Source organism: Mytilus edulis, chromosome 10 (genome assembly GCF_963676685.1).
Source record: "Mytilus edulis chromosome 10, xbMytEdul2.2, whole genome shotgun sequence".
NCBI lineage: Eukaryota > Metazoa > Mollusca > Bivalvia > Mytilida > Mytilidae > Mytilus > Mytilus edulis.
The window spans coordinates 9904287-9921624 of NC_092353.1; the positions used below are offsets into that span (position 1 = coordinate 9904287).

Here is a 17338-nt window from a genome sequence, read left to right on the forward strand (position 1 = left end):
TTTCTTCGTTCGCGGTATATAGCCAAGGCAACATTTTTTAAGTCATTTGTACGTAGGTGGTTTTCATCCATTCCTGAAGAAGAAAAACAATGGTGTTAAAAATATTTATCCATAGAATACAAAGTAACATACAAGGAACTTAGAAAGTCCATAATCACATGGCAAATTGGAAGACAGTGGAATCATTTAACTTTTCTGCTCTTATTTTCTTTTTTCAATTAAAATGAATTTAACAAAAGAAGATGTGGTAGTAATGTCAATGAGATAACTATAGGTGACAAACAAAATTACCTTGTAGTTCTGTGCGTATTATCTTTGAAGGTCTTGCAGTTATATCACCAGATGCTTTCCGAACTCGGACTCTGAGTTGTTGAGATTCTACTTTCTGCTGGTTTACTCCATGGTTGTGCTCGTTTAAAGTTTTTATAATTGTTTTGCTGTCCGCATCAGTCGTAATCCTGGCTTTTCAGGTTTTTTTGGTACACCTGAAGGATTTGTCTCCATTTTTTAAAACATTTGATAACCTATATATGTGGTCATCAAATATCACAGAATTCTTTCCTCTGTTTGTCTCAGATTTGACTATGTCCATCTTGACACCTCACACTGGACTGGTCATGTGAACACTATATATATAATTATAACCTTAGTGACTCTCAGTTTTGTATTGGAAATGAGTATGAACTCACACATATATCCAGGGGGAGTTATGTACAAACAAAAAACAAAATAAATCGTAAATAATATTTAACTTTTCCGTTATATTACCTGTCATACCTGTAAAATGGCGCAAATGAAGGTTTTTTTTTGGCGCAAATGATATATAACCTTGTGGCGCAAATGAAAGGTTTGATTTTTTTAAAATTGGCGCAAATGAAATGCGCCCGCTCGTCCCATATCAAAAAGCCCACCCAAAATAGATGCGCTACTTCGTCGCTTCTGGTGCCGACTGAGGGCCTTGGAATTATATAAATCGGGCATCAATCTGTTTATTTTTCATTTATCTCTTCATTTATGTAAGTTTCAAAGGCAAAATGCAGAAATCGATGGGTCTCTGTGAAAACAGTAAAAAATATGGAAAAATAAAGGTTGGCAGGTAGATGAAACTTACATAAATGAAGAGATAAATGAAAAATGAACAGATTGATGCCCGATTTATATAATTCCAAGGCCCTCAGTCGGCACCAGAAGCGACGAAGCAGCGCATCTATTTTGGGTGGGCAAATATCCACTTTTTGATATGGGACGAGCTCTGACGTCCCACGGCCCCAGCTTGTCTGGCAAAACAGCCGTTGGACGTCAGAGTAATCTCGGACTATATCGTTTGTAGCTTCAGTACCATTGTATGACAACTTTGTAGTTGATGGACCGCTTTTTTGCATACGGCGTACTCGTTGATAAAATTCACCAATATCCATTTCAGCAGCAAGTTGTATATCCTCGAATTTTTCCTCCTGCCAAAGGTTTTCAGCGGTTCGTTTTCGCTTACGGAATTCTGGTGTTTTGTTTTTATATTCGATATAGCTGAGATCATTTTTTCCCCTTGTTTTATTGTGGTTTACCCATTTCCGTCTTGCATTTCTTTGTTCGAAATGACTGTTATTAAGATTTTGATTTTTCCAATATAGTTTTAAGTACGGTTGGAATGTTCCAACTGGAATACAAGAATTTACCGCCATATGAATCAAGCGTTTATTAGAAGCGAGGAGAATCTCCCAACGTAACCTTTTGATAAATTATCAGAGTTTGTCTCAAAGTTTTAAAGTTTATCGATTTCGGTTTGATGCATCTTGTGTTCAAATTCATCTGCTTTTGAGTCATAATCATTAAATAATACAACAGAAAATACTGAATATTGTGACAAGGGAGACAATCATTAAATTCTACATCAGAAAATAACTGAATACTGTGACAAGGGAGATAGTCATTTCATAATGCCCGCGTCACACTGTCCCGATATTTATATACGATGGACACCCGAATGCGAAAATTGTAAGTTCGTACGAAGTTGGTACCGATCTCGTTAAAATACCAAAAAGTGACCGAAGCAAGTACGATGAATAACGAAGTCTATACGATGGTGCCGAAATTATATACGATAGCAAAAGATGGACATACGAAGGTTAACCGAAGACGGGTATTTAAGCTTCATATATCACCTGAAGCCTACACGATGGATCACGAAGGCTACACGATGGATTACGATGATGGCGCGATGGCCATACGATGTCTAAAAGACGTCGTGTACAGATTACGATGCATTTAAATTATATGCCGATTTTAACCACATTTGGCATATTGTTCCTCCTTGTAATGATCTGACATTTTTTCCGTTCAAGGCCAAAGGTCTAGGTCATGCAGATGGACTTTTTGTTTTTCCTTGAAATAGCATAATACACAGGAAATTGGTTGCTCATTTGTTTACCTGCTGGTTCTAAAGACAATATTAAAGGTATTTCCAGTTACTGAATGTTTTTGTTGATTTCCCAAAAAATAGTTTATGTATCAAATATGCACATTCCCCATTTCCATTCTCAATTTTATATTCAATTTACCATTTTCTGCATGTGTCATATACAAATATAGTGTCCATATTTGTCCCCAATATGTTACATACGAGGGGATGCCACGCTCGGCATTGCCTTGTTTGAACTGTAAAATGTGTGCAGTAGTCTGAATAATCACCCATAATTATGTCCATGTTTACTGATCTATCTTAAAGGTAAGGTAATGGGTTCGTTGATCCCTTTTATTCAAAAAGAGCTCTTTCCAGGAGATTATCATAATAATATAGACAAAAGGAAGGATGTGGGGAAAGCAACAAAATAATGAATGCGGCAAAATATGACATCTAGAAAACAAGTGGTTATGGAGTAACATCGCGTGACAACAACTCAGACGATACATAAAAAATCAGAATAATGAAGAAAAAGATAGTTTCCCTATATACGTGTACCTGCAGTGTTGGTGTACGAGGCGCGTTTATGATTTTCATTATGTTACTTGATATGAAAAATTGACAAAAAATAATATTTTACTTGTAAAAGTAAATCGGATTCGGATCCAGAACTTTTCCTAAGGGGGAGAGGGGGCACTGACTGGCCTAAAGGGGGCCCGCTCAAGTCATGCTTCAATGATTCCCTATATGATCAATCAAATTTTTCCCACAAAACGGGGGGGGGGGGCGGGCCCCCAGGCCCCCCTGGATCCGCCTATGTTATAAATCCTGAGCCTGTAATAGCTGCTCTTCTTGTTCCATTTGAATTAATAGAAACAACGCTGTCGCCTTTCTTGTTCTCATAGAATCATATGATATGAGCTCCATGTTTTGTTAACGTCTTTCTTAACTGTCGTATTAGACTGACCAGTGCATATCGCGCATGCATGGCACTTTAAATGTATTTTAAAGCGAAAATTAACTTACATCTAGATGGATTTATTGCCGTCGTAGTTCCATCTTGTCGCCTTCGTACTTTTATTCGATGGCAACACGACGGAATTACGAGGTCTTCACGAAGTCGTGTTGCCATCGTAAGACCTTTGGATAGCTTCGTGATTCATTCGTGTAGACATCGCAATGTCAAAACTGCCCGATGGAAACGATGGAAACACGAATGCAATACGATGTTTAAAGATGCATTCCCGGTGACATTACGATGGTGAGGATAGTGATACGAACTCAATACGAACCCTCAACATCGGACGCACCTTCGGGGATTTTTTAACATGTTAAAAAATTTAGAACCCTTCCCGAAGTTGTCCCCGAAGTCTAGAAAAAGTTGCCGATGGTTAAAGATGGCACTACGAATAGCCCGATCTGAATACGATCAGTCCCGATTTTGAAAATTTCCATAATCGTGTTGCCATCGGCGTAAAAATCGGGACAGTGTGACGCGGGCATAACCAAATGTTATGAAACTGATACACAATGATTGTTCTCATATATATTTTGATGGTATGGTACTAAACCCGTAACAGAAGCGATTGCCAGCTCCAGACATCAATGATTATGTCTTCATCATATGAAAATTAAGAGCAATCGCATCTGTTAGGGGTTTAGTATTATACCATCAAAATATATATGAGAACAATCATTGTGTATCAGTTTCATAACATTTGGTAAAGGCTAACTTAAGTTAGAGAACGGATACAAACAAATCAACATTTATTTTTATCCATTTGTAAACGATTTGTGTTTATCTTTTAAAGCAAAAAAGTTACGTCGTTCTTTCGAAAAAGAAAATACGGACACAAATCTGAATTTTGAGCAAATATACAAAATGTCGACCTCATTTTACTCAAAAAGTAGCACATGAAGGTATATTTTTTATGACATATTTGATTTAATCAGGTAAAAAATAGCCTATATGCAAATTTTCATCAACTTGTAAATACAGGTTCAAAACTGTATCGTATGCCATTTAAATGGGGACATATAGTTGGAACCCCCTCTCCCCCTTTGTCCTTGGTTGGGAACCCCCTTTTTAAAATGAATCCGCCCCTGATTAATATTTATTGAAGAAATAACTGGTAAAATACCCAACAGAATAAAATATTCATATACATGTATTTATTTTCAGCTTATTTCTTTCCAACTCAAAGTACTGCCACGGTGAGCAGCCATGAAGAATGGGAACCTGAAATGTCTGGCTTAGAGAAAGTCAATGCTGTTATCAAACTTGTTTCTGATGGCTCTTTTCCACTATTGAGGTAATGTTATTTTTTGAAAAATTTTTGGTCGTACATTGGTATCAGGTTGGCGTCGTCGTAGTGGTTGTCTTCTGAAGACATTTGGTTTTCGCATTCTAACTTTAGTAAAAGAAAATAAAAATCTATGAAAAGGAAGGTTGGGATTGATTTTGGGTGTTTTGGTCCCAACAGTGTACATGTAGAAATAAGGGGCCAAAAAGGTTTAAATTGAACATTATTTGATTTCATCAAAAATTAAATTCTTAGGGTTCTATGATATGCTGAATCTAACAATGTATTTAGATTTTGGATATTGGACCATAAAAGGAAAATGTCCAATTAAAGATTTTTAAGTTTTTTAAGTTGAAGTTCTTCGACCACATGCACTCTGTGTCAGAAACCTACATTGTATGTTGTGTAAACTATTTAAAATCACAATCCGAATTCAGAGCTGTATCAAGCTTAAATGTTGTGTCCATACTTGCCCCAACCATTCAGGGTTCAACCTCTGTGGTCAAAATAAAGCTGCGCTCTGTGGAGCATCTGGTTTTACATGACTGCACAAAAAATGTATTTGTAATATTATATTGCTTGCAATCTATCATGTTAGTGTCATTGTCAGTAGACATTTGGTTTCTAGACAATAACTTAAGTATTTATAAATGAATCTTTATGAAATTTTACCAAGAGGTTCGGTGTCAAAAATGGTCTGAAAACAAAACTCAGTAATGCGCATCAGCACAGTATTGCACAACAGCAAGAAATCTTCAATTGAAAATAAAACGGTACAAATCTTTTTACCAATTTCAATGGGCATTAATTAATTTAAAATGCAAAAGATTAATATGTTCCATGTGATATGATCTTTCTTAATTAAAAACAAAATTAATCTTTTGACCCCATTTTCATGGTCCACTGAACATAGAAATTAAAAGTGTGAGTTTCAGGTTAAGGTAGCACTCCACAGTTAGAAAATAAAATTAAAAATGAGCCACACAATGTTTTATCATCTCCTATTCCTAGATTTCTAATACATTAACCTAACTGTTTGTGTTGTACATGTGCATATGTATGTAATCAGTATCTTCCATAGATTTGATTTTCAAAGGTTAAAAGGGTGAAAATTAATTCCTTTTATGTGTATCCATGGCAACATTCTGTATTTATTTCCCATAAATATTGCAAAAAGGGGGGTGAACATGTCACATTTTCCCCCAAAATTTGGATCAAACTAGAATTTCAATGCCTTTGAGTGATACCTTTTCAGAAACTGTTTCCCTAAATCTTCCTAATGATCAAATAAAAAATGGGTGTCTTTCGCCTCATTTTTTCGTAAAATCCAATCACAAAGTTCGTGCGATAAAAAGTTGGAAAAAAACATTAAAATAATTGCCGGACTAATGTATGGTAGGGACATGCAAATACGGACTGTCACACAGAAAACAGCCTATATTACATACATTACATAACATTGATGTTCATATAAACCCAATACAAAGGCTATTTTAATACTCAGCTATCCAAAAATGAATTTTATTGCACACTAGCTCTCACATTTGAAAAATTCACAGGGGCCAAAATGCGAAACTACACATCTAACTGTGGAGTGCTACCTAAAGTTTTTGGTCAAGGTAGTTTTTGATGAAGTTAAAGTCCAATCAACTTGAAACTTAGTACACATGTTCCCTTGTGGTTGATCGTTTTACTTTTAAGGCCGAATAAGTTTTTTTTACCCAATTCCACTGTCCATTGAACATGGAAAATGATAATGCGAGTGGGGCATCCGTGTACTTTGGACACATTCTTGTTGTCAATAGTATATGCTTGAAAATAACAGAAGAATGATGTTTAAAAACAATTTTTTAGATTTTGTAGCTTAGTTCATCATCCAAAATGGCTGCCAGCGGGGGACTTATTTTAACTTAGGACCCTATAGGAATTACATACAAATGTCTCCTTTGAGAGAACCACTGAATGGATTGAAACAAAACATGGCATGAATGTTCCTTATGGGGTGCTGACTAAATGTTGTTAATTTTTATCCGATCCATCATCCAATAAGGGCGCCAGCAGGGGACTTAGTTTAACATATAAGACCCTACAGGAAATACATGCACATTTCATCTTTTAGAAAACCACTAAATGGAATGAAACCAAACATGGTATGATTGATCCTTATGAGATGATGACCAAGTGATGTTACTTTGTAGCTTTATTCATCCCCCAAAATGACTGCCAATGGGGGACTTACTTTAACTTAGGACCCTATAGGAAATACATACAAATTTCTTCTTTTAGAAAACCTTTTTATCGATTGAAGCCAAACATGACATGAATGTGTTCCTAATGACTTAGTAATGTGGTGCTGACCAAGGGTTGTTACTTAGTTACTTGTACTTTTTTGTAGCCAATCCATCATCCAAGATGGCTGCCAGCAGGGAACTTTGTTTAACATAGGACCCTACGGATAATACATACAAATGTTCTAATAATCTTATTAAAGCCAGGTGAGCAATTCTGGCTCTCATGTGCCTCTAGTTTTGCTTGTTATCTCTCTATTTACATGTATATAAGTTTCTTCTTATATTTCAGATCTCAGCTTACAATACCTTGGGAATCAGCGTCAAAAAGAACACAAAGTTATTACTTGAAAAAAGCTGATGACTTGGTATTAGGAACTTTACAGCTGATTGCCCCAAACCAGTCAGACACCTTATTTAAGAGCATTGTCCAAAAGAACAAGACAGTTAACCTTGATTGTCCTGATAATTATCTTCCGTCTATGATTGCTGCATACCAAGAAGCAGATTCTCCATATCTTAAACGTCAAATTTTATCACTATTTGCAAGTAAATATTCTAAAGAGGCTTTATTGACCGCAATACCTGGTTTGACAAAACACAAGATAGAAGCTGCGAGAAAATATGGAAAGGTCAAAGAAACAGAATTGCTAGATCAAGACCATAATATGACTGCCAAACTTCCCATCGAAAAAGTTCAGCATTTTGTAAGTTTTGTATCTCAGCCACAATATGTCCAAGATGTTGCATTTGGAGAAAGGATCCTTAAACTATCTACTGGACAAAAAATACATGTACCTGATGTTGTTAGAACAGTAATAGGCAGTCGAATAATTTCATCTTACAAAGCATATTGTTCAGAATCAAACTTTGAACCGTTGGGAAGATCAAGCCTGTACAACATTTTGAAGCAGTGTTCAGCAAGTCAGCGTAAAAGCCTTAGTGGTTTAGACAATACAACAGCAGATGGTATAACATCTTTTGACAAGCTAATCAGTTTGACAGACAATATGGAGGATTTTACTCAAAATGAAGTTCATGATTTCAAGGTATTTTATTCAATATTTTTGGATACAGATGACCTATAATTTGTCCTATCATATGTCTTAGTTAGATCCATATATCTTGTTTGCCCACCATAAAGGAATGTTACTATGTAGAACTTGTTTTCATGTGGACAGTAGCTGACCAATTCTCAAAGTTTTCTAGCAGTTATGAATGCGCTAAAAGAATATTTAAACCTCATACGGAAAAAATATCAAAATTTGCAATGAAAATATAAATATCAGATGTATAGGTATTTACAATCTTGTTTCTAAAAAAAAAAAGTGAAATGGCAATTAAAAAAAAAATGAACAATTATAAGTACTCACTGTGACAGGTGCTTGAAAAAATATTTGCATGAAATGCATGTATTTTTTTTTAGACATGGATTTTAAATATAATTTAAGACAACTTAAATACGGTATGCTTTGAAAGTCCATGATCTATCTTCACGGACAGTTCCAAGATCAAAGAATTCGTATGAGATTACATCTACATATATATGAAATTCTGGAAAAATTACATGTTTGCCCAAATCATAACTTTATACATGTAATTGTTTGAACATAATAATAGAAGGATGAAACTATGTATGAATGTAGAGTAATTTTTTTACAGTGCAATTGTCAGTTTGTAATCACCAATTACTCATCATGCAGCATGCCATATTTCTAATGCATTTTACAGTTGTATAATTTTCATATGAATATAAAGCATGTTATACATGTATAAGGGATGATATGAATACTTTTTTTTATCTTGCAGGACATTCAACGAAGATTACGAGCTTCAAAGCGGTATTTGTCTTGCGATTACAGATGGCATGTTGAAAACTCATCAAAAGTAGCTGATCATTGCATGCATTATGCTCTTAGTGATTCACACGTAAAAGATTTACAAGAGAAATGTGATCATACACATGACGAATGTTGTGAACTGTGTACAGATATGAGCTCTGTAATTGATGACCTAGAGCAGATTGTTATAGATGGAACATTTCCATCAGAAGAAATGAAAACTGAATATCTGCATGACTTCCAAAGCTGCAAGGAAAAAGTGTTTCAGTGGAAGCAACATGTATTGAGAACAGTCAGTCAAGAACAGGCAAAACATTTGGTTCTTGAGAATCTTCTTCCAAATGAAATTTTTATAGTTATGGATTGGGCCATGAAATTTCTTCCATGGTTTGACCGTGAAAAGCAAACTGATTTTTATGGTAAAAAGGGAATTAACTGGCATGTAAGTGTTGTATTATCCAGAGGTATTGATATGAAAATCAATACTGACTGTTATGTACATTTGTTTGACAGTATCCCCCAAGGATGGTATGCTGTTGCTTCAATAATTGAGAGCTTATTAAACTGCATAAAAAGCAAAGATGAAACTAAAGATACAGTATATCTTCGTAGTGATAATGCCTCCTGTTATCACTGTGGACCACTGATGGCTGCTATTCCAGAAATTTCTCAAAGAACAGGGATAAACATTTCTCGGTACGATTTCAGTGAAGCTCAAAGCGGTAAGGATATTTGCGACAGAAGAACTGCTCCAATGAAGATACATGCAAAACGGTTTGGAAATGAAGGGAACAATATTACAACTGCAGAAGAGTTGAAAAGAGCCCTTGAAAGTTATAGTGGTATCATGAACACACATGTGTATGTTGCTGAAGTTGATTTTAGTGCACAGACTATGAAAAAATGTTCCATACCAAACATAAATATGTACAACAATTTCAGCTTTGAGATTGGAGGTCTTAGAATGTGGCAAGCTTATGATGTTGGCATAGGTGTCTTCATTTCATCTAGGGATTTGAAGAAGATGTCAAATGGAAAACAAGATGAAACAAATCTTAAGGTCAGTAGAAATTTAAAACAAGCCAAGTATATAGTATTATTTTAGGTTTAGACATGCAGGAAAAGCCCTTTTAATCAATAAACATTCTGACAAAGTGTGTTTTTCTAACCAAACTAATCCTTTGACAAATAAAAATGTTCCAATAAATAGAAAAACCAAGTACAAATGTAAATAACTTTTTTTTAATATCAAATCTATACAATTGGCAAGGTTGATGGTAAATTGAAAGGCCCAAGTAAAAAATTGTATAACAACAAAATATAGTTATAATTTTTTGCCCTAGGTCTTCTCCTTTTCTAGAAACATGTTCAAGTTTAACATGGTATTACACTGTCATGCCTGTTATTTTTTTACCCTTGAAATAAATTCACAAAAAAATTTGAATTTTAAAGAAAAAAAACCTGATCCTAATTTTTGAGTGGATGTAAAAGGAAGCACAATTTTTTTTCCTTTTTGTCAAAGAACACTAATGAATTCATATTGAATAAGAAGTGTACAATGTTATAACTTTAAAATTACTACAACTTGTTTGTATTATTAATATTTTTGCTTGACTATATTGTAGATACTGGAAATGCCAAAAGTTACTAGGAAAGGAAAGAGTAAAATAAGACCAAGAAAGAGCCTTAAGAGGAAGCACAGTGAAACAAATAATGAAAAGGTTTTCATTTTTTTTTCTTAGTTTTATGATACAATATGAATAATTGAATAAGAAGATGTGGTATGAATGCCAATGAGACAACTCTCCATTTAATACACAATGTAGGTAAAGTAAGCTAGGATTTTTATCAAATCAGCTGTAAAGGACCCCAAAATGGCCAGTAAAAATCTTTTTCAAGCCAGGAAAACAACAACCTTATTATAACGTATACAAAATAAAAATGAAAAACACATATTAACTACACCAACACACCAAAACAACAGACTGAATTAGAAAAGGTTTTTACAAAATGCAGCAAGTTTGTATGTTTTAAGTTCATCTCCCTTTTGGACTCCTCAAATGTACATTTTACATGAATGTTGAACTAAGTAATAATATATAAGCTTTAAAAGTCCAAAGTTTGCTCAAAGATCCTTTAACTTACTAAGGTAAATTTTTCATGTTTAAAACTGAGTTATGTAAAATTTACTTTCTTAACTGTTGTCACCTATATCAATTTTAGATAACAATATTGGAAATATGTGTTTATAATTAGTATATTTTTACAGGAAAGAAATGAAACAGGAGATGTTGAAGACAATATAGAGGAAATAAATGAGGAGAACACAGAGGAAAATGCTGCTAGTCATGAACAGATGAATGAGGTAACAGATACATATAGATTCTTACACTAAAACAAGTGTACTATGATAATTCTTCACTCGAGACAGTTAAATTTTATTATTTAAAGCGCAAGGCTTGCCGAGCCCTTTAAATAATAAAATTTAACTGTCGAGAGTGGAGAAATATCGTTATACATGAGTTATAGTGTCGGAATCTGTTTCTCTAATGCTTTTTATCGTTCTTTTTCAAAGATTTTCAGAAAATTGTGTTCTTTATATGCGATGTCCAGTTGGAAAGCAAGTCCTTCGATACGGCCGTTGTCGTCAAGCTCTATCAGCAACAATAGCAGGGGGAATTAATTAGGTGGCGCTACAGTCGTCCGTAACGTCAAAAACTCCGCCAAATCAATCGGCTAAAAGATTGACGTTTAAAGTATTTTTTGCAACTTGTCATGCTTTTATTATAATTAAATTTAAAAATTTGTAGGTTTTGTGACCAATATAATATCTTTACGACATACAAACATTACAAAAATAGCTTGTTATTGCTATTCCTTTCTCCTATCCGTTCTAAAAAAAAATAGCCATCTTTTTTGTTCGCCAAAAAAAATCGATTTTTCCTAATTTGACGTTTGCGTATCCAAATACAAAAAAGAACGGTTATAATCTTAAATGAAACCGGGAAACCTATTTCAAATTTATACACTGTTTTGAAGCCATCATTTTTTACTTTTATACATCAATTTTAGTGACCACCAGCCATATCAATTTTGATCTGGTTTTAGCTACGTTTCTACTTCAAAACAGTAAAGTTTAGCTTCTTTTCATTGTACCCGTTTCAAAGTGCTCTAAAATACTGATTTTATTAAAGACATGAATGAAATTTTGATTAAAAGTTGTGGATTTTCACAATTCCATACGATACTTGTATTTTAAAGTAACTAAAACCCCTTTTGATCCCCTACACAAATTGACGGTGACATTGTTTTCTTTTTTCAACATACGTCATGTAACGTTTATAACAAAATATGTGTCAGGGTCATGTGCATAGTAAAAATTTACACATTGGAAAAGTGAAACAACAAACAAAGATCTTCTTTATTGCGTTTAAAGCTAAACGTCTTGGAAAATTCTGACAGATCTGACAAATTATTGATAGCCTAGATCTACTGTGTGGAAGGACAAAAGCACAAAAATAGCAATAGAAAATGCATTGCAAAGAAAATTCTGTAGGAAAAAAAAACATATGAAAAAAGAAAATGAAGGTCAGTTATTAAAATCTTGCTTATATTATTATCTCTTTACTTAGTAAGCTATATTTCCATTCTCAATTTTATGGTAATAAGAGCAAAAATTAGCTTATCAAGCCAAGTCAGCCAAACAAGAAGTTAATTCATAGAGATGTGTTCTTACAAAATTGAATTTTTTCAAATGGCAAAAAATTTAAGCATCTTTGATCATTATTGAAGTAAAATGCACAAAATTTGTCCCACCAGTTTCATTTCATTTCCTATTACTAGTATTCAGGTAAAGTATATACACAAAACTTTGTTTATAAATATGTAATTATTTAAAGAAGCTGATACAGCAACCTGTTTAAGAGAAGAAGCCCCATTTTTTCCAAAAAGTTTACTTTCATAATCTATAAAATACCCTAAGAAATAAGACAAAGGGCTACTGTGCAAGCTAATCTTATAGTTTAATTTTACAATAATAATGATTCTGAAATTCAAAATTGTGTCACTTTCACTTATAATTTAAAGCATATTTTTTTACAGAATTTCTGTCAATATTTTTGGTATAAAACTAATAAATCCCTTTTTTGTATTTTACTGTTCAACTAAGAAACATAGGCTTGAGTTTAAAGGCTCTCTTAATTTGAAGAAATTTGTTGTGACTCTTAATCACACTTTAAAATATAAAATATATATGATCAGTACTATTTATTTAATAATTATATCAATTTTCAGAAAGATTATTGAAATTGTATATTAAACTATGTTTTATTGCATTAAATATAATCAGTTCTAAGTGTTTATAAAAAAATTCTGCTAGGAATGATCCCACATATAAAGATTACATGTAGTATATTTCATCCGCCAGATCTAATTTCTTTCAATATAGCTAGGTTTTTAATTTTACATGTATAGGTGTCATTATCCACATTTTTGAATTGTTTTTTTTTTACTGCAGTAATATTTTGTCTTTTAATATTTAAATTTAGTCCTTCTCTGAAAAATAGGGGGAAGTATCTCTTCTTTATATTATCATAACATAGTTATAAATCGAGTTTCTATATTTTCTTTCTAATTTTTGTAAAGTAAACTCCTTTTTTAATTTTTATGCATTTTGCTGGGTTTTTATTTTTGACTGGTGATATTAAGGGGAGATAACCACTTGCACAAATCGGCATAAAAACCACCGCTTCGGTTTGAAATCAATTTGACGTTTGCGTATCCAACATTCTATTGCCGAGATATTCATATCGAGTGTTTGTCTTAATGAGATGCTTTATTAGATTTAAATTCAGCCCATCATTTTTAGTTTCCTCGTATTTAGATTTTTCGTTCAGGAGACTTGACAATTTTCACCCAAACTCCAAGTTTGCAGATAAAATAAAGAATAAAGGACTTTGATTTGATGTGTGAGCTTTGACGAGAATAAACTATGGATACTCTAGATTAGTTAGGCAATAAGTTTTTATTACGACAATAGTATTCAGTGAGTTAAAATGAGGTTTGTCTCATCCGTTTTTTTACTGAATTTTCACGGTCACGTGACTCTATTGTTGCTGATAAACTTGGGGTCAAACCGTGACCTGCTTTCCAACTGGTCATCAGGCAAGGTCGCCTTTTTTCATGACGTCACAATAGGAAAATGGAGAAGAAAACAAAACATTTTGACGTCATAATCAAATTTCGACTAATCATTTGCCGTGAACAGATTTTTCACTAGTGAGGAGAAATATTTTTCCCACACCGGTCAGGAAATGTGAAAATAGCACAAAAATTAGAGAAATACTATGTATATTCTTTTGTGGTTAACATCACTATCCTTTCATCTTGCAAAAGAAATTAAGGATGGACCAATCTTTCTAGACTTTGACAATATTGTTCATAGATATAAGAAGATGTGATGTGAGTGCCAATGAGACAACTCTCCATCCAAATAACAATTTAAAAAAGTAAACCATTATAGGTCAATGTACAGCCTTCAACACAAAGCTTTGGCTCAAACCGAACAACAAGTTATAAAGGGCCCCAAAATTACTAGTGTAAAACCATTCAAACAGGAAAACCAAAGGTCTAATGTTTGTTTAGGTTTTATTAGTGTCCGGTGTTGTTAGTGTCTTTATACCCCCAAATAAACAAGTTTTCAGGGATATATATAGGAATCACCCTGTCGTCCCTCCATCTGTCTGTCCATCACATCTCATAAGTGCAACTCTTCCTTAGTATTGATGTAACTTCAAACAGTTGTAGTACACAACCTAAGGATGTGGACAAAGGAAAATATTTAAGGTTGGAACTATTTTAAGGGAGATAATTGACTTTACTTAGTTAAATATACATCTAGCAATAAATGGCAACAAGTCTTGTTAGCGCAATTACTCCTAAAAAGAATAAAACTGATGAAACTTTACCCAGTTGTTGTACACAACCTGAAGATGTGCATGAAGGAGGATATTTCTGGTCTGATTTTTTTCAGGGGAGATAATTGAAATTACTCAAGTTTAAATACCCACAAATTCGTTCAAAGTATACATGTATGCATGATAGAGTTATTCAATTCTGCTGTTTTTTCACTTCTTTTATACAAATGTAATTTTTTTTTCTTTTGCAGACTGATGACTATACTTGTGGTGAATGTGGTCTTACATTTGTTAGTCTACATGAATATAACATTCACCAGGACATTGGAAATCATAAGATCAGGCATGCTGATCGAGTAAAAACTTTTTGGAGTAGTAAATGCACTAACATAAAAGAGTCAATGACAAGTGTTTTTTCAAAAGCAACTGATGATCAGACACCACAGTCTAAAACACAATGTTCACTACATTCAGGATGGTCATTGAAAGGAAGAAGAATGAATAAGAGATTTAGCATAGCTGTAAAAGACTATTTACTTAATTTATTTATGGAAGGTGAACAAACTGGCCGAAAATATACTCCAACAGAGGCTTCCAAAAAAATAAGAGCAGTCAGGGATGAAAATGGGAATAGGCTTTTTTTGCCAGAAGAATGGCTGAGCTCACAACAAGTACAGGGTTTATTTTCCAGATTTGTCAATCAATCTGGAAAAATTCCTAAAGAGGAATCTGATGATGAACTAAATGATGCTATTATAGAAATTACTCGTCAGGAAAATGAACTTGCACTAATTCATTCAATTTGTCAATGATTTTTGTCGAGCCTGCAACTTTTGTTGCAAAAAGCTCGAAATAGGGATAGTGATCCGGCGGCGGTTACGACGGCGGCAGCGTAAGCTAATTTAAAAGGTTTATATTTTGGAAGGTGAACGACAAGGAGGTATACATTGTAGATGCCTCATGTCACAAAGTTTCTGTCAGTCACATGTCCAATGCCCTTGACCTCATTTTCTTGGTTCAGTGACCACTTGAAAAAAAAGTTCAGAATTTTTGTAATGTTGAATTCTCTCTTTAATATTATAAGTAATAGGATAACTATATTTGGTATGTGCATACCTTGCAAGGTCCTCATGCCCGTCAGACAGTTTTCACTTGACCTCAACCTCATTTCTTAGATCAGTGAACAAGGTTAAGTTTTGGTGGTCAAGTCCATATCTCAGATACTATAAGCAATAGGGCTAGTATATTTGGTGTATGGAAGGACTGTAAGGTGTACATGTCCAACTGGCAGGTGTCATCTGACCCCCCCCCCCCCCTTTCCGCTAAACAAGAAGTGATTTTTACAACAAAACGAAGAATCTTATCACTTGGAATTGATCCCTCGTGTAAGGTGTAGTCATTACATTGAAGGGTTACTCTCATGACAACCACTTGAATATATTTCTTCATAATGACAGTTTTCTTTTCTAGACCATCGTAAATAAGTAAAACTATATGCTTGAAACACGTGTGTTACTGAAACGACTTTGAAGTACCCACTCGATGATCTATATGAAAGTTAAATGATAAAGTTTTAAATCAGCGACCTTTCTAGCTTTTGAACATTTTTCGTCATAACAACAATTTTCTTTTCAAAAGAAGGAGAGGAAGCGTAAACTTTGCTTCAAACACGTGCGTCGCAAAGCGGTAAATAAATCCCTTTTATGACATGCGAAAGAAGCCATTTAACCATATCATTTTGTCATATCATACAATCAACACCTTTATTAATTAGGCCTTTGATGTCGATAGCTATAAATGCAATCAGCTGATTATTGATTTTCTGTCAAAATCTTAACGAGTTCAAGGTGAATTCCGAGTATTGTCTGATCGGTAAACATGGTAAAGTCAAAGAAACCCGAAAAAAGTAAATAAACAAGATGGCTGAAAATAAATCGTCATATATATTTCTTTCGCCAATGACGAATTTTAATCGCCACAATTATTATTTTTTCGCAAATTGCGAAAATGGCGACCGCCAGCGGAAACCCTGTACCAGACTATTGGGGATGGCGAATAGGGGTAAAGGTGTTAAAAATTGTTTTCAACAGTTTATATTCCTGTCAAACCCTATAATTTATACTTACTTTGCTTGTTTTAATAAAAGGTCAAGGTTTCAATTACTAAACATGATAAAAATAAAAATATTTCAGAAATTAGTTTTTTGAATGGAAGTTTTCTTGTGCACTATGGTACCATTTAGACTTTTATTGTTGTAAATTGAGAGACAAGAAACATGGAATAAATACTTGCACCTGTCTGCAAGTTTAAGGAGGTCATGGTTAAATTCTTAGTTTAAAAATTTGTAGTGCGTGAACATACAATAATTATTGCTGACGAAAATAGAATTTGTTGGGATTGGTCTTAGAAACGGGTATAAATGTGAAGTTCACGGATACTTTCCTTGCCTATTTTATTCTGTAATTTTTGCAATATTGTGTTCTTTCAACTTATCTTGAACCTTATTTAAATATTAGATTGATCTATTGGAATAAAAATAAATCATTGCCATCACTATTTGCTTATTTGTGAGTTTGTGTGTAATTTAAATACA

The 17338-nt window shown here is 33.7% G+C and overlaps 1 protein-coding gene across 1 annotated transcript; it reads left to right on the plus strand.

Annotated features, from left to right (window-relative positions):
• Positions 1–840: 840 nt before the first annotated feature.
• On the plus strand, positions 841–15680 carry LOC139492571 (uncharacterized). Its single transcript, XM_071280724.1, has 7 exons — positions 841–847; positions 4581–4710; positions 7282–8038; positions 8799–9890; positions 10456–10551; positions 11100–11195; positions 14997–15680. The coding sequence occupies exons 1-7, from the start codon at positions 841–843 to the stop codon at positions 15555–15557; spliced, it is 2739 nt and encodes a 912-aa protein (XP_071136825.1). The 3' UTR covers positions 15558–15680.
• The last annotated feature ends 1658 nt before the right edge of the window (positions 15681–17338 follow it).